We start from the raw sequence: 27,974 nt of genomic DNA, 5'->3' as shown, positions 1-27,974 counted from the left end.
GACTATAAACCAGCCTTTAGACAAGATGTCAGACAATAGAATGTTCTAGAGACATGTCGATAGACAGACTATAAACCAGCCTTTAGACAAGATGTCAGACAATAGAATGTTCTAGAGACATGTCGATAGACGGGACTATAAACCAGCCTTTAGACAAGATGGATGTTTAGACAATAGAATGTTCTAGAGACATGTCGATAGACGGGACTATAAACCAGCCTTTAGACAAGATGTCAGACAATAGAATGTTCTAGAGACATGTCGATAGACTATAAACCAGCCTTTAGACAAGATGTCAGACAATAGAATGTTCTAGAGACATGTCGATAGACGGGACTATAAACCAGCCTTTAAACAAGATGTTTAGACAATAGAATGTTCTAGAGACATGTCGATAGACGGGACTATAAACCAGCCTTTAGACAAGATGTCAGACAATAGAATGTTCTAGAGACATGTCGATAGACGGACTATAAACCAGCCTTTAGACAAGATGTCAGACAATAGAATGTTCTAGAGACATGTCGATAGACGGGACTATAAACCAGCCTTTAAACAAATTGGAAACGCAACAAGTTCTTATATTGTCGGTCGTTTCCTGTCTGTCTGATGGTTTCTAGAATGTTCTGACCTGCATCGGTCGTTTCCTGTCTGTCTGTCTGATGGTTTCTAGAATGTTCTGACCTGCATCGGTCGTTTCCTGTCTGTCTGATGGTTTCTAGAATGTTCTGACCTGCATCGGTCGTTTCCTGTCCGTCTGATGGTTTCTAGAATGTTCTGACCTGCATCGGTCGTTTCCTGTCCTGTCTGTCTGATGGTTTCTAGAATGTTCTGACCTGCATCGGTCGTTTCCTGTCTGTCTGATGGTTTCTAGAATGTTCTGACCTGCATCGGTCGTTTCCTGTCCGTCTGATGGTTTCTAGAATGTTCTGACCTGCATCGGTTGTTTCCTGTCTGTCTGATGGTTTCTAGAATGTTCTGACCTGCATCGGTTGTTTCCTGTCTGTCTGATGGTTTCTAGAATGTTCTGACCTGCATCGGTTGTTTCCTGTCTGTCTGATGGTTTCTATAATGTTCTGACCTGCATCGGTTGTTTCCTGTCTGTCTGATGGTTTCTAGAATGTTCTGACCTGCATCGGTCGTTTCCTGTCCGTCTGATGGTTTCTAGAATGTTCTGACCTGCATCGGTTGTTTCCTGTCTGTCTGATGGTTTCTATAACAGCTGTCCAACAAAGTTCTTATATTGTGTCATATAACAGCACTCACAGCTGTCCAAGAAAACTCAAATGTAGACATTTGTCGTCTGTTTACATATATTGTTTTTTAGATACTATTTATACAGAAAAATGTCTATAAAACCCCATATAAACTGAATTGATAATTAGGACAGTATTTTAGGTTTTTGTTGGAGCCGCTGTCCAAATCAAATCAAATCCATCCGAAACGGAGGCTTGAAGGCAAATCTGTAACTTCTATCTCCTCCTCTGACGAAGAGGTAGAACAAGGATCGGACCAAAATGCAGCGTGATGAGGATTCATGATTTTTTTTTAATGAAGGAAAAACTATACATGAAGAAACTACAAAAATAACGAAAACCAAAACACAAAGACAGGAACAATCACCCACCAAACACTCACAGAATATGGCTGCCTAAATATGGTTCCCAATCAGAGACAACGATAAACCATAGACATACAACCATAGACATACAAAACCCCTAGACAACTACCCATAGACAATAACCCACAAAAATACCCAAGGAATATGGCTGCCTAAATATGGTTCCCAATCAGAGACAACGATAAACCATAGACATACAACCATAGACATACAAAACCCCTAGACAACTACCCATAGACAATAACCCACAAAAAATACCCAAGGAATATGGCTGCCTAAATATGGTTCCCAATCAGAGACAACGATAATCACCTGACTCTGATTTGAGAACCGCCTCAGGCAGCCATAGACTACGTAGACACCCCACAAAACCCCTAAGACAAAAACACACCACAATAACCCATGTCACACCCTGGCCTGACCAAATAAAGAAAGAAAACACTAAAACTAAGACACCAAGGCTTGAAGGCAAAACGAAGACGTTTATTTAAACATGGTGGCCATAACATGAAGCGTGAGAAAAGAGCAGAACGAGGAGAAAACACTCAAAACACAACGTTTCATCTTCAGTCTAAATAGTATTTTAGATTTGACTATAATTATGTTTCACAATTTCTGATATCAAATGCCTTTTATTTGGCTGTATAGTAAAAATCTGTATTTCTCCCTCTACTGCCATTCATTCCAAATTATTTTGTATGTTTTTGGATTTCTCCCTGAACAAGATGGCCGCCATTTTCAACTAAATTCTAGAACTTTGAAGGTTTATGACATCTAGTCAATTTAATAGGATCTCTGTTGATCTCTGTCTGTCTGTCTGTCTGTCTGTCTGTCTGTCTGTCTGTCTCTGTCTTTGACCTGCATCTGTCTGTCTGTCTGTCTGTCTGATGGTTTCTAGAATGTTTGACCTGCATCGGTCTGTCTCTGTCTGTCTGTCTGATGGTTTCTAGAATGTTCTGACCTGCATCGGTCGTTTCCTGTCTGTCTGTCTAATGGTTTCTAGAATGTTCTGACCTGCATCGGTCGTTTCCTGTCTGTCTGTCTAATGGTTTCTAGAATGTTCTGACCTGCATCGGTCTGTCTTTCTAGAATGTTCTGTCTGTCTGTCTAATGGTTTCTAGAATGTTCTGACCTGCATCGGTCGTTTCCTGTCTGTCTGATGGTTTCTAGAATGTTCTGTTTCTTTCCTGTCTGTCTAATGGTTTCTAGAATGTTCTGACCTGTCTGTCTGATGGTTTCTAGAATGTTCTGACCTGCATCGGTCGTTTCCTGTCTGTCTGTCTAATGGTTTCTAGAATGTTCTGACCTGCATCGGTCGTTTCCTGTCTGTCTGTCTAATGGTTTCTAGAATGTTCTGACCTGCATCGGTCTTTCCTGTCTGTCTGTCTAATGGTTTCTAGAATGTTCTGACCTGCATCGGTTTTCCTGTCTGTCTGTCTAATGGTTTCTAGAATGTTCTGACCTGCATCGTCGTTTCCTGTCTGTCTGTCTAATGGTTTCTAGAATGTTCTGACCTGCATCGGTCGTTTCCTGTCTGTCTGATGGTTTCTAGAATGTTCTGACCTGCATCGGTCGTTTCCTGTCTGTCTGTCTGATGGTTTCTAGAATGTTCTGACCTGCATCGGTCGTCTTCCTGTCTGTCTCTGTCTGTCTGTCTGATGGTTTCTAGAATGTTCTGACCTGCACCTTTCCTGTCTGTCTCTGTCTGTCTGTCTGATGGTTTCTAGAATGTTCTAACCTGCATCGGTCGTTTCCTGTCTGTCTCTGTGTGTCTCTGTCTGTCTGTCTGATGGTTTCCTGTCTGTCTGATGGTTTCCTGTCTGTCTGTCTGATGGTTTCCTGTCTGTCTGATGGTTTCCTGTCTTTTATCTCCAGTTGTCCTTCCTGTAACTTCCCAGCGTTGTTGGATAAGGGTGTGTCGCTGTTCAGCTGTCCCAACCCTCGCTGTCGAAAGGTGAGTTGACACGCGTGTCGGATACGATCCCCTCAGTCGAGGTATAAATCACGTGAGATGGAACGAACGACCTTCTAGACCACACTATCAACAAGGCAGGTCCTAGTTTCTACCTTCTTATCGACACTATCAACAAGGCAGGTCCTACAGGCCCTAGTTTCTACCTTCTTAACAACACTATCAACAAGGCAGGTCCTACAGGCCCTAGTTTCTACCTTCTTAACAACACTATCAACAAGGTCCTAGGTCCTTAACAGGCCCTAGTTTCTACCTTCTTAACAACACTATCAACAAGGCAGGTCCTACAGGCCCTAGTTTCTACCTTCTTAACAACACTATCAACAAGGCAGGTCCTACAGGCCCTAGTTTCTACCTTCTTAACAACACTATCAACAAGGCTCCTACAGGCCCTCACCTTCTTAACAAGGCAACAAGGGTCCTACAGGCCCTAGTTTCTACCTTAACAAACACTATCAACAAGGCAGGTCCTACAGGCCCTAGTTTCTACCTTAACAAACACTATCAACAAGGCAGGTCCTAGTTTCTACCTTCTTAACAACACTATCAACAAGGCAGGTCCTACAGGCCCTAGTTTCTACCTTAACAAACACTATCAACAAGGCAGGTCCTACAGGCCCTAGTTTCTTCCTTCTTATCAACACTATCAACAAGGCAGGTCCTACAGGCTCTAGTTTCTACCTTCTTATCAACACTATCAACAAGGCAGGTCCTACAGGCCCTAGTTTATACCTTCTTATCAACACTATCAACAAGGCAGGTGCTACAGGCCCTAGTTTCTACCTTAACAGCACTATCAACAAGGCAGGTCCTAGTTTCTACCTTCTTAACAACACTATCAACAAGGCAGGTACTACAGGCCCTAGTTTCTACCTTCTTAACAACACTATCAACAAGGCAGGTCCTACAGGCCCTAGTTTCTACCTTAACAACACTATCAACAAGGCAGGTCCTACAGGCCCTAGTTTCTACCTTCTTAACAGCACTATCAACAAGGCAGGTCCTACAGGCCCTAGTTTCTACCTTCTTAACAACACTATCAACAAGGCAGGTCCTACAGGCCCTAGTTTCTACCTTCTTAACAACACTATCAACAAGGCAGGTCCTACAGGCCCTAGTTTCTACCTTCTTAACAACACTATCAACAAGGCAGGTCCTACAGGCCCTAGTTTCTACCTTCTTAACAACACTATCAACAAGGCAGGTCCTACAGGCCCTAGTTTCTACCTTAACAACACTATCAACAAGGCAGGTCCTACAGGCCCTAGTTTCTACCTTCTTAACAACACTATCAACAAGGCAGGTCCTACAGGCCCTAGTTTCTACCTTCTTATCAACACTATCAACAAGGCAGGCCCTAGTTTCTACCTTCTTAACAACACTATCAACAAGGCAGGTCCTACAGGCCCTATTTTCTACCTTAACAACACTATCAACAAGGCAGGTCCTATAGGTCCTAGTTTCTACCTTCTTAACAACACTATCAACAAGGCAGGTCCTACAGGCCCTATTTTCTACCTTAACAACACTATCAACAAGGCAGGTCCTACAGGCCCTAGTTTCTACCTTAACAACACTATCAACAAGGCAGGTCCTATAGGTCCTAGTTTCTACCTTCTTAACAGCACTATCAACAAGGCAGGTCCTAGTTTCTACCTTCTTATCAACACTATCAACAAGGCAGGTCCTACAGGCCCTAGTTTCTACCTCTTAACAACACTATCAACAAGGCAGGTCCTACAGGCCCTAGTTTCTACCTTCTTATCAACACTATCAACAAGGCTGGTCCTACAGGCCCTAGTTTCTACCTTAACAAACACTATCAACAAGGCAGGTCCTACAGGCCCTAGTTTCTACCTTAACAAACACTATCAACAAGGCAGGTCCTAGTTTCTACCTTCTTAACAACACTATCAACAAGGCAGGTCCTACAGGCCCTAGTTTCTACCTTAACAAACACTATCAACAAGGCAGGTCCTACAGGCTCTAGTTTCTACCTTCTTATCAACACTATCAACAAGGCAGGTCCTACAGGCTCTAGTTTCTACCTTCTTATCAACACTATCATCAAGGCAGGTCCTACAGGCTCTAGTTTCTACCTTCTTATCAACACTATCAACAAGGCAGGTCCTACAGGCTCTAGTTTCTACCTTCTTATCAACACTATCAACAAGGCAGGTCCTACAGGCCCTAGTTTCTACCTTCTTATCAACACTATCAACAAGGCAGGTCCTACAGGCCCTAGTTTCTACCTTCTTAACAACACTATCAACAAGGCAGGTCCTACAGGCCCTAGTTTATACCTTCTTAACAACACTATCAACAAGGCAGGTCCTACAGGCCAACAAGGCAGGTCCTAGTTTTCTACCTTCTTAACAGCACTATCAACAAGGCAGGTCCTACAGGCCCTAGTTTCTACCTTCTTAACAACACTATCAACAAGGCAGGTCCTACAGGCCCTAGTTTCTACCTTCTTAACAACACTATCAACAAGGCAGGTCCTACAGGTCCTAGTTTCTACCTTCTTAACAACACTATCAACAAGGCAGGTCCTACAGGCCCTAGTTTCTACCTTCTTAACAGCACTATCAACAAGGCAGGTCCTACAGGCCCTAGTTTCTACCTTCTTAACAGCACTATCAACAAGGCAGGTCCTAGTTTCTACCTTCTTAACAGCACTATCAACAAGGCAGGTCCTACAGGCCCTAGTTTCTACCTTCTTAACAACACTATCAACAAGGCAGGTCCTACAGGTCCTAGTTTCTACCTTCTTAACAACACTATCAACAAGGCAGGTCCTACAGGCCCTAGTTTCTACCTTAACAACACTATCAACAAGGCAGGTCCTACAGGCCCTAGTTTCTACCTTCTTAACAGCACTATCAACAAGGCAGGTCCTACAGGCCCTATTTTCTACCTTCTTAACAGCACTATCAACAAGCAGGTCCTACAGGCCCTAGTTTCTACCTTCTTAACAACACTATCAACAAGGCAGGTCCTACAGGCCCTAGTTTCTACCTTCTTATCAACACTATCAACAAGGCAGGTCCTACAGGCCCTAGTTTCTACCTTCTTAACAACACTATCAACAAGGCAGGTCCTACAGGCCCTAGTTTCTACCTTAACAAACACTATCAACAAGGCAGGTCCTACAGACCCTAGTTTCTACCTTCTTATCAACACTATCAACAAGGCAGGTCCTACAGGCCCTAGTTTCTACCTTAACAAACACTATCAACAAGGCAGGTCCTACAGGCCCTAGTTTCTACCTTCTTATCAACACTATCAACAAGGCAGGTCCTACAGGCTCTAGTTTCTACCTTCTTAACAACACTATCAACAAGGCAGGTCCTACAGGCCCTAGTTTCTACCTTAACAAACACTATCAACAAGGCAGGTCCTACAGGCCCTAGTTTCTACCGTCTTAACAACACTATCAACAAGGCAGGCCCTAGTTTCTACCTTCTTAACAACACTATCAACAAGGCAGGTCCTACAGGCCCTATTTTCTACCTTCTTAACAGCACTATCAACAAGGCAGGTCCTACAGGCCCTAGTTTCTACCTTCTTAACAACACTATCAACAAGGCAGGCCCTATTTTCTACCTTCTTAACAGCACTAGTTTCAAACAACACAAGGCAGGTCCTTCTTAACAGCACTATCAACAAGGCCCTAGTTTCTACCGTCTTAACAACACTATCAACAAGGCAGGTCCTACAGGCCCTAGTTTCTACCTTCTTAACAACACTATCAACAAGGCAAGTCCTACAGGCCCTAGTTTCTACCTTCTTAACAACACTATCAACAAGGCAGGTCCTACAGGCCCTAGTTTCTACCTTCTTAACAACACTATCAACAAGGCAGGTCCTACAGGCCCTAGTTTCTACCTTCTTAACAACACTATCAACAAGGCAGGTCCTACAGGCCCTATTTTCTACCTTCTTAACAGCACTATCAACAAGGCAGGTCCTACAGGCCCTAGTTTCTACCTTCTTAACAACACTATCAACAAGGCAGGTCCTACAGGCCCTAGTTTCTACCTTCTTAACAACACTGTCAACAAGGCAGGTCCTACAGGCCCTAGTAGAAGAGTAGCTGCTGCCTTGGCCGGAACTAATGGGGATCCATAATAAACACCAGTCCATGTGTATTTCATCACTACAAAATATCCCCAGTCCACTACAGGATATCCCCAGTCCACTACAGAATATCCCCAGTCCACTACAGAATATCCCCAGTCCGCTACAGAATATCCCCAGTCCGCTACAGAATATCCCCAGTCCGCTACAGAATATCCCCAGTCCGCTACAGAATATCCCCAGTCCGCTACAGAATATCCCCAGTCCGCTACAGAATATCCCCAGTCCGCTACAGAATATCCCCAGTCCGCTACAGAATATCCCCAGTCCGCTCCGCTACAGAATATCCCCAGTCCGCTACAGAATATCCCCAGTCCGCTACAGAATATCCCCAGTCCGCTACAGAATATCCCCAGTCCGCTACAGAATATCCCCAGTCCGCTACAGAATATCCCCAGTCCGCTACAGAATATCCCCAGTCCACATCCCCAGTCCACTACAGAATATCCCCAGTCCGCTACAGAATATCCCCAGTCCGCTACAGAATATCCCCAGTCCGCTACAGAATATCCCCAGTCCGCTACAGAATATCCCCAGTCCGCTACAGAATATCCCCAGTCCGCTACAGAATATCCCCAGTCCGCTACAGAATATCCCCAGTCCGCTACAGAATATCCCCAGTCCGCTACAGAATATCCCCAGTCCGCTACAGAATATCCCCAGTCCGCTACAGAATATCCCCAGTCCGCTACAGAATATCCCCAGTCCGCTACAGAATATCCCCAGTCCGCTACAGAATATCCCCAGTCCGCTACAGAATATCCCCAGTCCGCTACAGAATATCCCCAGTCCGCTACAGAATATCCCCAGTCCGCTACAGAATATCCCCAGTCCGCTACAGAATATCCCCAGTCCGCTACAGAATATCCCCAGTCCGCTACAGAATATCCCCAGTCCGCTACAGAATATCCCCAGTCCGCTACAGAATATCCCCAGTCCACTACAGAATATCCCCAGTCCACTACAGAATATCCCCAGTCCGGACTGCCCTGGGCTGACACAGACCAGTGTCAGCCCAGGGGGGTCTGTGTCAGCCCAGAGGGGTCTGTGTCAGCCCAGGGGGGTCTGTGTCAGCCCAGGGGGGTCTGTGTCAGCCCAGAGGGGTCTGTGTCAGCCCAGAGGGGTCTGTGTCAGCCCAGAGGGGTCTGTGTCAGCCCAGAGGGGTCTGTGTCAGCCCAGAGGGGTCTGTGTCAGCCCAGAGGGGTCTGTGTCAGCCCAGGGGGGTCTGTGTCAGCCCAGGGGGGTCTGTGTCAGCCTCATAGGGGTCTGTGTCAGCCTCATAGGGGTCTGTGTCAGCCTCATAGGGGTCTGTGTCAGCCTCATAGGGGTCTGTGTCAGCCTCATAGGGGTCTGTGTCAGCCTCATAGGGGTCTGTGTCAGCCCAGAGGGGTCTGTGTCAGCCTCATAGGGGTCTGTGTCAGCCTCATAGGGGTCTGTGTCAGCCTCATAGGGGTCTGTGTCAGCCTCATAGGGGTCTGTGTCAGCCTCATAGGGGTCTGTGTCAGCCTCATAGGGGTCTGTGTCAGCCCAGGGGGGTCTGTGTCAGCCTCATAGGGGTCTGTGTCAGCCTCATAGGGGTCTGTGTCAGCCTCATAGGGGTCTGTGTCAGCCTCATAGGGGTCTGTGTCAGCCTCATAGGGGTCTGTGTCAGCCTCATAGGGGTCTGTGTCAGCCTCATAGGGGTCTGTGTCAGCCTCATAGGGGTCTGTGTCAGCCCAGGGGGGTCTGTGTCAGCCTCAGAGGGGTCTGTGTCAGCCTCAGAGGGGTCTGTGTCAGCCCAGGGGGGTCTGTGTCAGCCTCATAGGGGTCTGTGTCTGCCCAGGGGGGTCTGTGTCAGCCTCATAGGGGTCTGTGTCAGCCCAGGGCGGTCTGTGTCAGCCCAGGGCGGTCTGTGTCAGCCCAGAGGGGTCTGTGTCAGCCTTATAGGGGTCTGTGTCAGCCTTATAGGGGTCTGTGTCAGCCTTATAGGGGTCTGTGTCAGCCCAGGGGGGTCTGTGTCAGCCTCATAGGGGTCTGTGTCAGCCTCATAGGGGTCTGTGTCAGCCTCATAGGGGTCTGTATCAGCCTCATAGGGGTCTGTATCAGCCTCATAGCGGTCTGTATCAGCCTCATAGGGGTCTGTGTCAGCCCAGAGGGGTCTGTGTCAGCCTCATAGGGGGTCTGTGTCAGCCTCATAGGGGGTCTGTGTCAGCCCAGAGGGGTCTGTGTCAGCCTCATAGGGGTCTGTGTCAGCCCAGGGGGGTCTGTGTCAGCCCAGGGGGGTCTGTGTCAGCCTCATAGGGGTCTGTGTCAGCCTCATAGGGGTCTGTGTCAGCCTCATAGGGGTCTGTGTCAGCCTCATAGTGGTCTGTGTCAGCCCAGAGGGGTCTGTGTCAGCCCAGAGGGGTCTGTGTCAGCCTCATAGGGGTCTGTGTCAGCCTCATAGGGGTCTGTGTCAGCCTCATAGGGGTCTGTGTCAGCCTCATAGGGGTCTGTGTCAGCCTCATAGGGGTCTGTGTCAGCCTCATAGGGGTCTGTGTCAGCCTCATAGGGGTCTGTGTCAGCCTCATAGGGGTCTGTGTCAGCCTCATAGGGGTCTGTGTCAGCCTCATAGGGGTCTGTGTCAGCCTCATAGGGGTCTGTGTCAGCCCAGGGGGGTCTGTGTCAGCCTCATAGGGGTCTGTGTCAGCCCAGGGGGGTCTGTGTCAGCCCAGGGGGGTCTGTGTCAGCCTCATAGGGGTCTGTGTCAGCCTCATAGGGGTCTGTGTCAGCCTCATAGGGGTCTGTGTCAGCCTCATAGGGGTCTGTGTCAGCCTCATAGTGGTCTGTGTCAGCCCAGAGGGGTCTGTGTCAGCCCAGAGGGGTCTGTGTCAGCCTCATAGGGGTCTGTGTCAGCCTCATAGGGGTCTGTGTCAGCCTCATAGGGGTCTGTGTCAGCCTCATAGGGGTCTGTGTCAGCCTCATAGGGGTCTGTGTCAGCCTCATAGGGGTCTGTGTCAGCCCAGGAGGGTCTGTGTCAGCCCAGGGGGGTCTGTGTCAGCCCAGGGGGGTCTGTGTCAGCCTCATAGGGGTCTGTGTCAGCCTCATAGGGGTCTGTGTCAGCCTCATAGGGGTCTGTGTCAGCCCAGGGGGGTCTGTGTCAGCCCAGGGGGGTCTGTGTCAGCCTCATAGGGGTCTGTGTCAGCCTCATAGGGGTTTGTGTCAGCCCAGAGGGGTCTGTGTCAGCCCAGAGGGGTCTGTGTCAGCCCAGAGGGGTCTGTGTCAGCCCAGAGGGGTCTGTGTCAGCCCAGGGGGGTCTGTGTCAGCCCAGAGGGGTCTGTGTCAGCCCAGGGCCGTCTGTGTCAGCCTCATAGGGGTCTGTGTCAGCCTCATAGGGGTCTGTGTCAGCCTCATAGGGGTCTGTGTCAGCCTCGTAGGGGTCTGTGTCTGCCCAGGGGGGTCTGTGTCAGCCTCATAGGGGTCTGTGTCAGCCCAGGGGGGTCTGTGTCAGCCCAGGGCGGTCTGTGTCAGCCTTATAGGGGTCTGTGTCAGCCTTATAGGGGTCTGTGTCAGCCTTATAGGGGTCTGTGTCAGCCCAGGGGGGTCTGTGTCAGCCTCATAGGGGTCTGTATCAGCCTCATAGGGGTCTGTATCAGCCTCATAGCGGTCTGTATCAGCCCAGAGGGGTCTGTGTCAGCCTCATAGGGGTCTGTGTCAGCCTCATAGGGGTCTGTGTCAGCCTCATAGGGGTCTGTGTCAGCCTCATAGGGGTCTGTGTCAGCCCAGGGCGGTCTGTGTCAGCCCAGGGCGGTCTGTGTCAGCCCAGGGGGGTCTGTGGCAGCCCAGAGGGGTCTGTGTCAGCCTCATAGGGGTCTGTGTCAGCCTCATAGGGGTCTGTGTCAGCCTCATAGGGGTCTGTGTCAGCCTCATAGGGGTCTGTGTCAGCCTCATAGGGGTCTGTGTCAGCCCAGGGGAGTCTGTGTCAGCCTCATAGGGGTCTGTGTCAGCCTCATAGGGGTCTGTGTCAGCCTCATAGGGGTCTGTGTCAGCCCAGGGGGGTCTGTGTCAGCCTCATAGGGGTCTGTGTCAGCCTCATAGGGGTCTGTGTCAGCCCAGGGGGGTCTGTGTCAGCCCAGGGGGGTCTGTGTCAGCCCAGGGCGGTCTGTGTCAGCCCAGAGGGGTCTGTGTCAGCCCAGAGGGGTCTCTGTCAGCCTCATAGGGGTCTGTGTCAGCCCAGGGGGGTCTCTGTCAGCCCAGAGGGGTCTGTGTCAGCCTCATAGGGGTCTCTGTCAGCCTCATAGGGGTCTGTGTCAGCCCAGGGCGGTCTGTGTCAGCCCAGAGGGGTCTCTGTCAGCCTCATAGGGGTCTGTGTCAGCCCAGGGCGGTCTGGTCCGGCCCAGAGGGGTCTGTATCAGCCCAGAGGGGTCTGTGTCAGCCCAGAGGGGTCTGTGTCAGCCCAGAGGGGTCTGTGTCAGCCCAGGGCGGTCTGTGTCAGCCCAGGGGGGTCTGTGTCAGCCCAGGGGGGTCTGTGTCAGCCCAGGGGGGTCTGTGTCAGCCCATGGGGGTCTGTGTCAGCCCAGGGGGGTCTGTGTCAGCCCAGGGCGGTCTGTGTCAGCCCAGAGGGGTCTGTGTCAGCCTTATAGGGGTCTGTGTCAGCCTTATAGGGGTCTGTGTCAGCCCAGGGGGGTCTGTGTCAGCCTCATAGGGGTCTGTGTCAGCCTCATAGGGGTCTGTGTCAGCCTCATAGGGGTCTGTATCAGCCTCATAGGGGTCTGTATCAGCCTCATAGCGGTCTGTATCAGCCTCATAGGGGTCTGTGTCAGCCTCAGAGGGGTCTGTGTCAGCCTCATAGGGGTCTGTGTCAGCCTCATAGGGGTCTGTGTCAGCCCAGAGGGTCTGTGTCAGCCTCATAGGGGTCTGTGTCAGCCTCAGGGGGGTCTGTGTCAGCCCAGGGGTCTGTGTCAGCCTCAGGGGTCTGTGTCAGCCCAGGGGGTCTGTGTCAGCCCAGCTGTGTCAGCCCAGGGGGTCTGTGTCAGCCTCATAGGGGTCTGTGTCAGCCTCATAGGGGTCTGTGTCAGCCTCATAGGGGTCTGTGTCAGCCTCATAGGGGTCTGTGTCAGCCCAGGGGGTCTGTGTCAGCCCAGGGGGTCTGTGTCAGCCTCAGGGGGTCTGTGTCAGCCTCATAGGGGTCTGTGTCAGCCTCATAGGGGTCTGTGTCAGCCTCATAGGGGTCTGTGTCAGCCTCATAGGGGTCTGTGTCAGCCTCATAGGGGTCTGTGTCAGCCTCATAGGGGTTCTGTGTCAGCCTCATAGGGGTCTGTGTCAGCCTCATAGGGGTCTGTGTCAGCCTCATAGGGGTCTGTGTCAGCCCAGGGGGGTCTGTGTCAGCCTCATAGGGGTCTGTGTCAGCCCAGGGGGGTCTGTGTCAGCCCAGGGGGGTCTGTGTCAGCCTCATAGGGGTCTGTGTCAGCCTCATAGGGGTCTGTGTCAGCCTCATAGGGGTCTGTGTCAGCCTCATAGGGGTCTGTGTCAGCCTCATAGGGGTCTGTGTCAGCCCAGGGGGGTCTGTGTCAGCCTCATAGGGGTCTGTGTCAGCCTCATAGGGGTCTGTGTCAGCCCAGGGCGGTCTGTGTCAGCCCAGAGGGGTCTGTGTCAGCCCAGAGGGGTCTCTGTCAGCCCAGGGCGGTCTGTGTCAGCCCAGAGGGGTCTCTGTCAGCCCAGAGGGGTCTGGTCCGGCCCAGAGGGGTCTGTATCAGCCCAGAGGGGTCTGTGTCAGCCCAGAGGGGTCTGTGTCAGCCCAGAGGGGTCTGTGTCAGCCCAGGGCGGTCTGTGTCAGCCCAGAGGGGTGATGTGGGAGTCCTTATACAGTTGAAGTCGGAAGTTTTACATGCACCTTCACCAAATACATTTAAACTCAGTTTTTCACAATTCCTGACATTTAATCCTAGTAAAATATTCCCTGTCCTAGGTCAGTTAGGATCACCACTTTATTTTAAGAATGTGAAATGTCAGAATAATAGTAGAGAGAATGATTTATTTCAGCTTTTATTTCTTTCATCACATTCCCAGTGGGTCAGAAGTTTACATACACTCAATTAGTATTAGGTAGCATTGCCTTTAAATTGTTTAACTTGGGTCAAACGTTTCAGGTAGCCTTCCACAAGCTTCCCACAATAAGTTCGGTGAATTTTGGCCCATTCCTCCAGACAGAGCTGGTGTAACGGAGTCAGGTTTGTAGGCCTCCTTGCTCGCACACGCTTTTTCATTTCTGCCCACATATTTTCTATAGGATTGAGGTCAGGGCTTTGTGATGGCCACTCCAATACCTTGACGTTGTTGTCCTTCCTGCCATTTTGCCACAACTTTGGAAGTATGCTTGGGGTCATTGTCCATTTGGAAGACCCATTTGCGACCAAGCTTTTAACTTCCTGACTGATGTCTTGAGATGTAGTTCTCTCCTCTGTCCTGTAGATGGAGACAGAGCTCCATGACTGATGTAGTCTTCCCCCCTTCATCTCTCTCTGTCCTGTAGTTCTCTCCTCTCTGTCCTGTAGTTCTCTCCTCTCTGTAGTTCTCTCCTCTCTGTAGTTCTCTCCTCTCTGTAGTTCTCTCCTCTCTGTCCTGTAGTTCTCTCCTCTCTGTCCTGTAGTTCTCTCCTCTCTGTCCTGTAGTTCTCTCCTCTGTCCTGTAGTTCTCTCCTCTCTGTTCTGTAGTTCTCTCCTCTCTGTTCTGTCCTGTAGTTCTCTCCTCTCTGTCCTGTAGTTCTCTCCTCTCTGTCCTGTAGTTCTCTCCTCTCTGTCCTGTAGTTCTCTCCTCTGTCCTGTAGTTCTCTCCTCTCTGTCCTGTAGTTCTCTCCTCTCTGTCCTGTAGTTCTCTCCTCTCTGTCCTGTAGTTCTCTCCTCTCTGTCCTGTAGTTCTCTCCTCTCTGTCCTGTAGTTCTCTCCTCTCTGTCCTGTAGTTCTCTCCTCTCTGTCCTGTAGTTCTCTCCTCTCTGTCCTGTAGTTCTCTCCTCTCTGTCCTGTAGTTCTCTCCTCTCTGTCCTGTAGTTCTCTCCTCTCTGTTCTGTAGTTCTCTCCTCTCTGTTCTGTAGTTCTCTCCTCTCTGTCCTGTAGTTCTCTCTGTCCTGTAGTTCTCTCCTCTCTGTCCTGTAGTTCTCTCCTCTCTGTCCTGTAGTTCTCTCCTCTCTGTCCTGTAGTTCTCTCCTCTCTGTCCTAGTGTTCTCTCCTCTCTGTCCTGTAGTTCTCTCCTCTCTGTCCTGTAGTTCTCTCCTCTCTGTCCCGTAGTTCTCTCCTCTCTGTCCTGTAGTTCTCTCCTCTCTGTCCTGTAGTTCTCTCCTCTCTGTCCTGTAGTTCTCTCCTCTCTGTCCTGTAGTTCTCTCCTCTCTGTCCTCCTCTCTAGTTTCTCTCCTCTCTGTCCTGTAGTTCTCTCCTCTCTGTCCTGTAGTTCTCTCCTCTCTGTCCTGTAGTTCTCTCTGTCCTCTCTCCTCTCTGTCCCGTAGTTCTCTCCTCTCTGTCCTGTAGTTCTCTCCTCTCTGTCCCGTAGTTCTCTCCTCTCTGTCCTGTAGTTCTCTCCTCTCTGTCCCGTAGTTCTCTCCTCTCTGTCCCGTAGTTCTCTCCTCTCTGTCCTGTAGTTCTCTCCTCTCTGTCCTGTAGTTCTCTCCTCTCTGTCCTGTAGTTCTCTCCTCTCTGTCCTGTAGTTCTCTCCTCTCTGTCCTGTAGTTCTCTCCTCTCTCTGTCTCTCCTCTCTGTAGTTCTCTCCTCTCTGTCCTGTAGTTCTCTCCTCTCTGTTCTCTGTAGTTCTCTCCTCTCTGTCCCGTAGTTCTCTCCTCTCTGTCCCGTAGTTCTCTCCTCTCTGTCCTGTAGTTCTCTCCTCTCTGTCCCGTAGTTCTCTCCTCTCTGTCCTGTAGTTCTCTCCTCTCTGTCCTGTAGTTCTCTCCTCTCTGTCCTGTAGTTCTCTCCTCTCTGTCCCGTAGTTCTCTCCTCTCTGTCCTGTAGTTCTCTCCTCTCTGTCCTGTAGTTCTCTCCTCTCTGTCCTGTAGTTCTCTCCTCTCTGTCCTCCTCTCTGTAGTTCTCTCCTCTCTGTCCCTCTCCTCTCTGTCCTGTAGTTCTCTCCTCTCTGTCCTGTAGTTCTCTCCTCTCTGTCCCGTAGTTCTCTCCTCTCTGTCCTAGTTCTCCTCTCTGTCCTGTAGTTCTCTCCTCTCTGTCCTGTAGTTCTGTCCCGTAGTTCTCTCCTCTCTCTGTTCCTGTAGTTCTCTCCTCTCTGTCCCGTAGTTCTCTCCTCTCTGTCTGTAGTTCTCTCCTCTCTGTCCCGTAGTTCTCTCCTCTCTGTCCTGTAGTTCTCTCCTCTCTGTCCCGTAGTTCTCTCCTCTCTGTCCTCGTAGTTCTCTCCTCTCTGTCCTGTAGTTCTCTCTCTCTGTCCTGTAGTTCTCTCCTCTCTGTAGTTCTCTCCTCTCTGTCCTGTAGTTCTCTCCTCTCTGTCTGTAGTTCTCTCCTCTCTGTAGTTCTCTCCTCTCTGTAGTTCTCTCCTCTCTCTCTGTCCTGTAGTTCTCTCCTCTCTGTCCTGTAGTTCTCTCCTCTCTGTCCTGTAGTTCTCTCTCTCTCTGTCCCGTAGTTCTCTCCTCTCTGTCCTGTAGTTCTCTCCTCTCTGTCCTGTAGTTCTCTCTGTCCCTGTAGTTCTCTCTGTCCTCTCTGTCCTGTAGTTCTCTCCTCTCTGTCCTGTAGTTCTCTCCTCTCTGTCCTGTAGTTCTCTCCTCTCTCTCTGTCCCGTAGTTCTCTCCTCTCTGTCCTGTAGTTCTCTCCTCTCTGTCCTGTAGTTCTCTCCTCTCTGTCCTGTAGTTCTCTCCTCTCTGTCCTGTAGTTCTCTCCTCTCTGTCCTGTAGTTCTCTCCTCTCTGTCCTGTAGTTCTCTCCTCTCTGTCCTGTAGTTCTCTCCTCTCTGTCCTGTAGTTCTCTCTCTGTCTCTGTCCTGTAGTTCTCTCCTCTCTGTCTGTCCTGTAGTTCTCTCCTCTCTGTCCTGTAGTTCTCTCCTCTCTGTCCTGTAGTTCTCTCCTCTCTGTAGTTCTCTCCTCTCTGTCCTGTAGTTCTCTCCTCTCTGTCCTGTAGTTCTCTCCTCTCTGTCCTGTAGTTCTCTCCTCTCTGTCCTGTAGTTCTCTCCTCTCTGTCCTGTAGTTCTCTCCTCTCTGTCCTGTAGTTCTCTCCTCTCTGTCCCGTAGTTCTCTCCTCTCTGTCCCGTAGTTCTCTCCTCTCTGTCCTGTAGTTCTCTCCTCTCTGTCCTGTAGTTCTCTCCTCTCTGTTCTCTCCTCTCTGTCCTGTAGTTCTCTCCTCTCTGTCCTGTAGTTCTCTCCTCTCTCCTCTCTGTCCCGTAGTTCTCTCCTCTCTGTCCTGTAGTTCTCCTCCTCTGTCTGTTCCTCCTCTCTGTCCTGTAGTTCTCTCCTCTCTGTCCTGTAGTTCTCTCCTCTCTGTCCTGTAGTTCTCTCCTCTCTGTCCTGTAGTTCTCTCCTCTCTGTCCTCTCCTCTCTGTAGTTCTCTCCTCTCTGTCCTGTAGTTCTCTCCTCTCTGTCCTGTAGTTCTCTCTCCTCTCTGTCCTGTAGTTCTCTCCTCTCTGTCCCGTAGTTCTCTCCTCTCCTGTCCTCTCTCTGTCCTGTAGTTCTCTCCTCTCTGTCCTGTAGTTCTCTCCTCTCTGTCCCGTAGTTCTCTCCTCTCTGTCCTGTAGTTCTCTCCTCTCTGTCCCTCTGTAGTTCTCTCCTCTCTGTCCTGTAGTTCTCTCCTCTCTGTCCTGTAGTTCTCTCCTCTCTGTCCTGTAGTTCTCTCCTCTCTGTCCCGTAGTTCTCTCCTCTCTGTCCCGTAGTTCTCTCCTCTCTGTCCTCCTCTCTGTCCTGTTTCTCTCCTCTCTGTCCTGTAGTTCTCTCCTCTCTGTCCTGTAGTTCTCTCCTCTCTGTCCTGTAGTTCTCTCCTCTCTGTCCTGTAGTTCTCTCCTCTCTGTCCCGTAGTTCTCTCCTCTCTGTCCCGTAGTTCTCTCCTCTCTGTCCTGTAGTTCTCTCCTGTCTGTCCTGTAGTTCTCTCTCTCTCTGTCCCGTAGTTCTCTCCTCTCTGTCCTGTAGTTCTCTCCTCTCTGTCCTGTAGTTCTCTCCTCTCTGTCCTCTCCTCTCTGTCCTGTAGTTCTCTCCTCTCTGTCCTGTAGTTCTCTCCTCTCTGTCCTGTAGTTCTCTCCTCTCTGTCCCGTAGTTCTCTCCTCTCTGTCCCGTAGTTCTCTCCTCTCTGTCCTGTAGTTCTCTCTGTCCCGTCTCTCCTCTCTGTCCTGTAGTTCTCTCCTCTCTGTTCTCTCCTCTCTGTCCTGTAGTTCTCTCCTCTCTGTCCTGTAGTTCTCTCCTCTCTGTCCTGTAGTTCTCTCCTCTCTGTCCTGTAGTTCTCTCTCTGTCTCTCCTGTCTCTCCTCTCTGTCCTGTAGTTCTCTCCTCTCTGTCCTGTAGTTCTCTCCTCTCTGTCCTGTAGTTCTCTCTCTCCCGTGTTCCTCCTCTCTGTCCTGTAGTTCTCTCCTCTCTGTCCCGTAGTTCTTCCTCTCTGTCCTGTAGTTCTCTCCTCTCCCCTCTCTGTCCCGTAGTTCTCTCCTCTCTGTCCTGTAGTTCTCTCTCTCTCTGTCCTGTAGTTCTCTCCTCTCTGTTCTCTCCTCTCTCTGTCTCTGTCCCGTAGTTCTCTCCTCTCTGTCCTGTAGTTCTCTCCTCTCTGTCCTGTAGTTTCTCCTCTCTGTCCTGTAGTTCTCTCCTCTCTGTCCTGTAGTTCTCTCCTCTCTGTCCTCTCCTCTCTGTCCTGTAGTTCTCTCCTCTCTGTCCTGTAGTTCTCTCCTCTCTGTCCTGTAGTTCTCTCCTCTCTGTCCTGTAGTTCTCTCTGTCCTGTAGTTCTCTCCTCTCTGTCCCGTAGTTCTCTCCTCTCTGTCCCGTAGTTCTCTCCTCTCTGTCCTGTAGTTCTCTCTCTCTGTCCTCTGTTCCTCCTCTCTGTCCTGTAGTTCTCTCCTCTGTCCCGTAGTTCTCTCCTCTCTGTCCTGTCTCTCCTCTCTGTCCTGTAGTTCTCTCCTCTCTGTCCTGTAGTTCCCCTCTCTGTCCTGTAGTTCTCTCCTCTCTGTCCTGTAGTTCTCTCCTCTCTGTCCCGTAGTTCTCTCCTGTCCTCTCTCCTCTGTCCCGTAGTTCTCTCTCCTCTCTGTCCTGTAGTTCTCTCCTCTCTGTCCTGTAGTTCTCTCCTCTCTGTCCTGTAGTTCTCTCCTCTCTCCTGTAGTTGTAGTTCTCTCTCTCTGTCCCGTAGTTCTCTCCTCTCTGTCCTGTAGTTCTCTCCTCTCTGTCCTGTAGTTCTCTCCTCTCTGTCCCGTAGTTCTCTCCTCTCTGTCCTGTAGTTCTCTCCTCTCTGTCCTGTAGTTCTCTCCTCTCTGTCCTGTAGTTCTCTCCTCTCTGTCCTGTAGTTCTCTCCTCTCTGTCCTGTAGTTCTCTCCTCTCTGTCCTGTAGTTCTCTCTCTCTGTAGTTCTCTTCTCTGTCCTCTCTCTGTCCCGTAGTTCTCTCCTCTCTGTCCCGTAGTTCTCTCCCGTAGTTCTCTCCTCTCTGTCCTGTAGTTCTCTCCTCTCTGTCCTGTGTCCCTCCTCTCTGTCCCTGTAGTTCTCTCCTCTCTGTCCCGTAGTTCTCTCCTCTCTGTCCTGTAGTTCTCTCCTCTCTGTCCCGTAGTTCTCTCCTCTCTGTCCCGTAGTTCTCTCCTCTCTGTCCTGTAGTTCTCTCCTGTCCCGTAGTTCTCTCCTCTCTGTCCCGTAGTTCTCTCCTCTCTGTCCCGTAGTTCTCTCCTCCTCTCTCCTCCCTGTGTAGTTCTCTCCTCTCTGTCCCGTCTTCTCTCTGTCCCGTAGTTCTCTCCTCTCTGTCCCGTAGTTCTCTCCTCTCTGTCCTGTAGTTCTCTCCTCTCTGTCCTGTAGTTCTCTCCTCTCTGTCCCGTAGTTCTCTCCTCTCTGTCCCGTAGTTCTCTCCTCTCTGTCCCGTAGTTCTCTCTCTCCCTGTCTCTCTCTGTCCTGTAGTTCTCTCCTCTCTGTCCTGTAGTTCTCTCCTCTCTGTCCTGTAGTTCTCTCCTCTCTGTCCTGTAGTTCTCTCCTCTCTGTCCCGTAGTTCTCTCCTCTCTGTCCCGTAGTTCTCTCCTCTCTGTCCTGTAGTTCTCTCCTCTCTGTCCTGTAGTTCTCTCCTCTCTGTCCTGTAGTTCTCCTCTGTAGTTCTCTCCTCTGTCCTGTAGTTCTCTCCTCTCTGTCCCGTAGTTCTCTCCTCTCTGTCCCGTGTCCCGTAGTTCTCTCCTCTCTGTCCCGTCCTGTGTTCTCTCCTCTCTGTCCTGTAGTTCTCTCCTCTCTGTCCTGTAGTTCTCTCCTCTCTGTCCCTGTAGTTCTCTCCTCTCTGTCCCGTAGTTCTCTCCTCTCTGTCCCGTAGTTCTCTCCTCTCTGTCCCGTAGTTCTCTCCTCTCTGTCCTGTAGTTCTCTCCTCTCTGTCCCGTAGTTCTCTCCTCTCTGTCCTGTAGTTCTCTCCTCTCTGTCCTGTAGTTCTCTCCTCTCCTCTCTGTCCTGTAGTTCTCTCCTCTCTGTCCTGTAGTTCTCTCTCTGTCCTGTAGTTCTCTCCTCTCTGTCCTGTAGTTCTCTCCTCTCTGTCCTGTAGTTCTCTCCTCTCTGTCCTGTAGTTCTCTCCTCTCTGTCCTGTAGTTCTCTCCTCTCTGTCCTGTAGTTCTCTCCTCCTCTCTCCTCTCTGTCCGTAGTTCTCTCCTCTCTCTGTCCCGTAGTTCTCTCCTCTCTGTCCTGTAGTTCTCTCCTCTCTGTCCTGTAGTTCTCTCCTCTCTGTCCTGTAGTTCTCTCCTCTCTGTCCTGTAGTTCTCTCCTCTCTGTCCTGTAGTTCTCTCCTCTCTGTCCTGTAGTTCTCTCTGTCCTGTAGTTCTCTCCTCTCTGTCCTGTAGTTCTCTCCTCTCTGTCCTGTAGTTCTCTCCTGTCCTGTAGTTCTCTCCTCTCTGTCCTGTAGTTCTCTCCTCTCTGTCCTGTAGTTCTCTCCTCTCTCCTCTCTGTCCTGTAGTTCTCTCCTCTCTCTCTCTCTCTGTCCTAGTCTAGTCTTCCTCTCTCCTGTCTCCTACCTCCTCCTCAGTGTGTGACAGAGGGGTCTGCATTCCTGGATGGACTAAGTACACACACTCTCCGTCTCTCTCCTCCTCATTCCTGGGGCTAAGTACACACACTCTCTCTCACACACACACACACACACACACACACACACACACACACACACACACAGTGATGTGAGGAAGAGCTCAATACTACTCATGCCCCCCTTCTTATCCTGCCCTCCCATTGGCTGAAACCAGTTCTTATCCTGCCCTCTCCCATTGGCTGAAACCAGTTTTCCATCCATGTCAAACACACACACACACACACACACACACACATCACAGATTCTCTTCCACACACACACACACACATACACACACACACACACACTGTCACATACACACACATACACACACTGACACACACACACACACACACACACACACACACACACACACTGTTTTCCACATGTGGTTATGAGATTTGTAGGGCGGCAGGGTAGCCTAGTGGTTAGAGCGTTGGGCCAGTAACCTTGTTGCAAAAACTAATCCCAGAGCTGACAAGGTACAAATCTGTCGTTCTGCCCCTGAATAGGCAGTTAACCCACTGGTCCTAGACCAGACCAGTAACCCACTGTTCCTAGACCAGTTAACCCACTGTTCCTAGACCAGTTAACCCACTGTTCCTAGACCAGTTAACCCCCACTGTTCCTAGGCCAGTTAACCCACTGTTCCTAGGCTGTAGTTAACCCAGTTCCTAGGCACTGTTCCTAGTTCCTAGGCCGTCATTGAAAATAAGAATTTGTTCTTAACTGACTTGCCTAGTAAAATAAAGGTAAAATAATTGTGTGTGTGTGTGTGTGTGTTAGTAGCTGAAACTGTGTGTGAGGAGTCACACAGTATATCTGTGTTGGGGAGCTCCTCTTTCCCCAGACCATGTGCTCTGACCGTACCCCCTCCCCAGACCATGTGCTCTGACCGTACCCCCCTCCCCAGACCATGTGCTCTGACCGTACCCCCTCCCCAGACCATGTGCTCTGACCGTACCCCCCCCCAGACCATGTGCTCTGACCGTACCCCCCTCCCCAGACCATGTGCTCTGACCGTACCCCCCCTCCCCAGACCATGTGCCCTGACCGTACCCCCCTCCCCAGACCATGTGCTCTGACCGCCCCCTCCCCAGACCATGTGCTCTGACCGTACATGGTTAGAGCCCCCTCCCCAGACCATGTGCTCTGACCGTTACCCCCTCCCCAGACCATGTGCTCTGACCGTTACCCCCCCTCCCCAGACCATGTGCTCTGACCGTACCCCCTCCCCAGACCATGTGCTCTGACCGCCCCCCCTCCCCAGACCATGTGCTCTGACCGTACCCCCTCCCAGACCATGTGCTCTGACCGTACCCCCCTCCCCAGACCATGTGCTCTGACCGTACCCCCTCCCAGACCATGTGCTCTGACCGTACCCCCCTCCCCAGACCATGTGCTCTGACCGTACCCCCCTCCCCAGACCATGTGCTCTGACCGTACCCCCTCCCCCAGACCATGTGCTCTGACCGTACCCCCCTCCCCCAGACCATGTGCCCTGACCGTACCCCCCTCCCCAGACCATGTGCCCTGTCCGTACCCCCTCCCCAGACCATGCTCTGACCGTACCCCCCTCCCCAGACCATGTGCTCTGACCGTACCCCCCTCCCCAGACCATGTGCTCTGACCGTACCCCCTCCCCAGACCATGTGCTCTGACCGTACCCCCTCCCCAGACCATGTGCTCTGACCGTACCCCCTCCCCAGACCATGTGCTCTGACCGTACCCCCCTCCCCAGACCATGTGCTCTGACCGTACCCCCTCCCCAGACCATGTGCTCTGACCGTACCCCCCTCCCCAGACCATGTGCTCTGACCGTACCCCCTCCCCAGACCATGTGCTCTGACCGTACCCCCCTCCCCAGACCATGTGCTCTGACCGTACCCCCTCCCCAGACCATGTGCTCTGACCGTACCCCCCCCCAGACCATGTGCTCTGACCGTACCCCCCCTCCCCAGACCATGTGCTCTGACCGTACCTCATTCATATATACACACTGACTACACACACACTGACTACACACACTCTCTCATATACACACACTGAATATATACACACTGACTACACACACTGACTACACACACTCTCTCATATACACACACTGACTACACACACTGACTACACACACTGAATACACACACTCTCTCATATACACACACTGAATATATACACACTGAATACACACACACTGAATACACACACTCTCTCATACACACACTGAATATATACACACTGAATACACACACTCTCTCATATATACACACTGAATACACACACACTGAATACACACACTCTCTCATATACACACACTGAATATATACACACTGAATACACACACACTGAATACACACACTCTCTCATATACACACACTGACTACACACACACTGAATACACACACTCTCTCATATACACACACTGAATATATACACACTGAATACACACACACTGAATACACACACTCTCTCATATACACACACTGAATATATACACACTGAATACACACACACTGAATACACACACTCTCTCATATACACACACTGACTACACACACACTGAATACACACACTCTCACATAATACACACACTGAATATATACACACTGAATACACACACACTGAATACACACACTCTCTCATATACACACACTGAATATATACACACTGAATACACACACACTGACTACACACACACTCTCATATACACACACTGAATATACACACACTGAATATATATACACACACTGACTACACACACACTCTCATATACACACACTGAATATATACACACTGAATACACACACACTGAATACACACACTGACTACACACACTCTCATATACACACACTGAATACACACACTCTCTCATATACACACACTGACTACACACACACTGAATACACACACTCTCTCATATACACACACTGAATATATACACACTGAATACACACACTGACTACACACACTCTCATATACACACACTGAATATATACACACTGAATACACACACACTGAATACACACACTCTCTCATATACACACACTGAATATATACACACTGAATACACACACACTGAATACACACACTCTCTCATATACACACACTGAATATATACACACTGAATACACACACACTGAATACACACACACTGAATATACACACACTGAATACACACACACTGAATACACACACACTGAATATATACACACTGAATACACACACACTGAATACACACACTCTCTCATATACACACACTGAATATACACACTCTCATATACACACACTGAATATATACACTGAATACACACACACTGAATACACACACTCTCTCATATACACACACTGAATATATACACACTGAATACACACACACTGAATACACACACTCTCTCATATACACACACTGAATATATACACACTGAATACACACACACTGACTACACACACTCTCTCATATACACACACTGAATATATACACACTGAATACACACACACTGAATATATACACACTGACTACACACACTGACTACACACACTCTCTCATATACACACACTGAATATATACACACTGACTACACACACTGACTACACACACTCTCTCATATACACACACTGAATATATACACACTGAATACACACACACTGAATACACACACTCTCTCATATACACACACTGACTACACACACACTGAATACACACACTCTCTCATATACACACTCTGAATATATACACACTGAATACACACACACTGAATACACACACACTGAATACACACACTCTCTCATATACACACACTGAATATACACACTCTCATATACACACACTGAATATATACACACTGAATATACACACACTGAATACACACACTGAATACACACACACTGAATACACACACTCTCTCATATACACACACTGAATATATACACACTGAATATACACACACTGAATACACACACTGAATATACACACACTGAATATATACACACTGAATACACACACACTGAATACACACACTCTCTCATATACACACACTGAATATATACACACTGAATACACACACACTGAATACACACACACTGAATATATACACACTGACTACACACACTGACTACACACACTCTCTCATATACACACACTGAATATATACACACTGACTACACACACTGACTACACACACTCTCTCATATACACACACTGAATATATACACACTGAATACACACACACTGAATACACACACTCTCTCATATACACACACTGACTACACACACACTGAATACACACACTCTCTCATATACACACTCTGAATATATACACACTGAATACACACACACTGAATATACACACACTGAATATACACACTGAATACACACACACTGAATACACACACACACTGAATACACACACTCTCATATACACACACTGAATACACACACACTGAATATACACACTCTCTCATATACACACACTGAATATATACACTGAATACACACACACTGAATACACACACTCTCATATACACACACTGAATACACACACACTGAATATACACACTCTCTCATATACACACACTGAATACACACACTGAATACACACACTGAATACACACACTGAATACACACACTGAATACACACACTGAATATACACACTGAATACACACACACTGAATACACACACACTGAATACACACACACTGAATACACACACACTGAATATACACACACTGAATATACACACACTGAATATACACACACTGAATACACACACACTGAATACACACACGCTGAATATACACACTGAATACACACACACTGAATACACACACACTGAATACACACACACTCTCATATACACACACTGAATATACACACACTGAATACACACACACTGAATACACACACGCTGAATATACACACTGAATACACACACACTGAATACACACACACTGAATACACACACTCTCTCATATACACACACTGAATATACACACTGAATACACACACTGAATACACACACTGAATACACACACACTGAATACACATACACTGAATACACACACACTGAATATACACACTGAATACACACACACTGAATACACACACACTGAATACACACACACTGAATACACACACACTGAATACACACACTGAATACACACACGCTGAATACACACACACTGAATATACACACTGAATACACACACACTCTCATATACACACACTGAATACACACACTGAATACACACACACTGAATACACACACTCTCTCATATACACACACTGAATATACACACTGAATACACACACACTGAATACACACACTCTCTCATATACACACACTGAATATATACACACTGAATACACACACTGAATATACACACACTGAATATACACACTGAATACACACACACTGAATACACACACTGAATACACACACACTGAATACACACACTGAATATACACACACTGAATACACACACTGAATACACACACTGAATACACACACACTGAATACACACACTGAATACACACACACTGAATACACACACTGAATACACACACTGAATATACACACACTGAATACACACACTCTCATATACACACTGAATATACACACACTGAATATACACACACTGAATACACACACTGAATACACACACACTCATGTCCATCCTCTGGCTGTTGCCACAAGGGTGTGATATTTCACTGTCTTTATTCATCCACTCCTTCCCTATACTCTCTCTATACACCCTAATGTCTGGGTTAGCTAATGCTAACTCACTGCTCTGAATCATGGAGACAGGCTCTATAGCTAACTGGCTAATGCTAACCCACTGCTCTGCTATCATGGAGACAGGCTCTATAGCTAACTGGCTAATGCTAACCCACTGCTCTGCTATCATGGAGACAGGCTCTATAGCTAACTGGCTAATGCTAACCCACTGCTCTGCTATCATGGAGACAGGCTCTATAGCTAACTGGCTAATGCTAACTCACTGCTCTGCTATCATGGAGACAGGCTCTATAGCTAACTGGCTAATGCTAACCCACTGCTCTGCTAAGGCCATCATAGAGACAGGCTCTATAGCTAACTGGCTAATGCTAACCCACTGCTTTACTAAGGCCATCATGGAGACAGGCTCTATAGCTAACTGGCTAATGCTAACCCACTGCTCTACTAAGGCTATCATGGAGACAGGCTCTATAGCTAACTGGCTAATGCTAACCCACTGCTCTGCTATCATGGAGACAGGCTCTATAGCTAACTGGCTAATGCTAACTCACTGCTCTGCTATCATGGAGACAGGCTCTATAGCTAACTGGCTAATGCTAACCCACTGCTCTACTAAGGCCATCATGGAGACAGGCTATATAGCTAACTGGCTAATGCTATAACCCACTGCTCTACTAAGGCCATCATGGAGACAGGCTATATAGCTAACTGGCTAATGCTAACCCACTGCTTTACTAAGGCCATCATGGAGACAGGCTCTATAGCTAACTGGCTAATGCTATAACCCACTGCTCTACTAAGGCCATCATGGAGACAGGCTCTATAGCTAACTGGCTAATGCTATAACCCACTGCTCTACTAAGGCTATCATGGAGACAGGCTCTATAGCTAACTGGCTAATGCTAACCCACTGCTCTACTAAGGCCATCATGGAGACAGGCTCTATAGCTAACTGGCTAATGCTAACCCACTGCTTTACTAAGGCCATCATGGAGACAGGCTCTATAGCTAACTGGCTAATGCTATAACCCACTGCTCTACTAAGGCCATCATGGAGACAGGCTCTATAGCTAACTGGCTAATGCTATAACCCACTGCTCTACTAAGGCCATCATGGAGACAGGCTCTATAGCTAACTGGCTAATGCTATAACCCACTGCTCTACTAAGGCCATCATGGAGACAGGCTCTATAGCTAACTGGCTAATGCTATAACCCACTGCTCTACTAAGGCCATCATGGAGACAGGCTCTATAGCTAACTGGCTAATGCTAACCCACTGCTCTGCTATCATGGAGACAGGCTCTATAGCTAACTGGCTAATGCTATAACCCACTGCTCTACTAAGGCCATCATGGAGACAGGCTCTATAGCT

The 27,974-nt window shown here is 49.0% G+C and overlaps 1 protein-coding gene across 1 annotated transcript in view; it reads left to right on the top strand.

Annotated features, from left to right (window-relative positions):
• The window catches only part of LOC135564924 (E3 ubiquitin-protein ligase RNF216-like), a 94,567-nt gene that overhangs the window by 21,885 nt on the left and 44,708 nt on the right, over nucleotides 1-27,974 (top strand). The window contains exon 10 of the mRNA XM_065011006.1: nucleotides 3,497-3,575. Within this exon, the coding sequence (XP_064867078.1) occupies nucleotides 3,497-3,575 (79 nt within the window). The remainder of the gene's footprint in view (nucleotides 1-3,496; nucleotides 3,576-27,974) is intronic.

Source organism: Oncorhynchus nerka, linkage group LG26, assembly GCF_034236695.1.
Source record: "Oncorhynchus nerka isolate Pitt River linkage group LG26, Oner_Uvic_2.0, whole genome shotgun sequence".
Taxonomy (NCBI): Eukaryota; Metazoa; Chordata; class Actinopteri; order Salmoniformes; family Salmonidae; genus Oncorhynchus; species Oncorhynchus nerka.
Note: the sequence above shows the minus strand (reverse complement) of the source record. Positions and strands in the feature narration are given on the sequence as shown.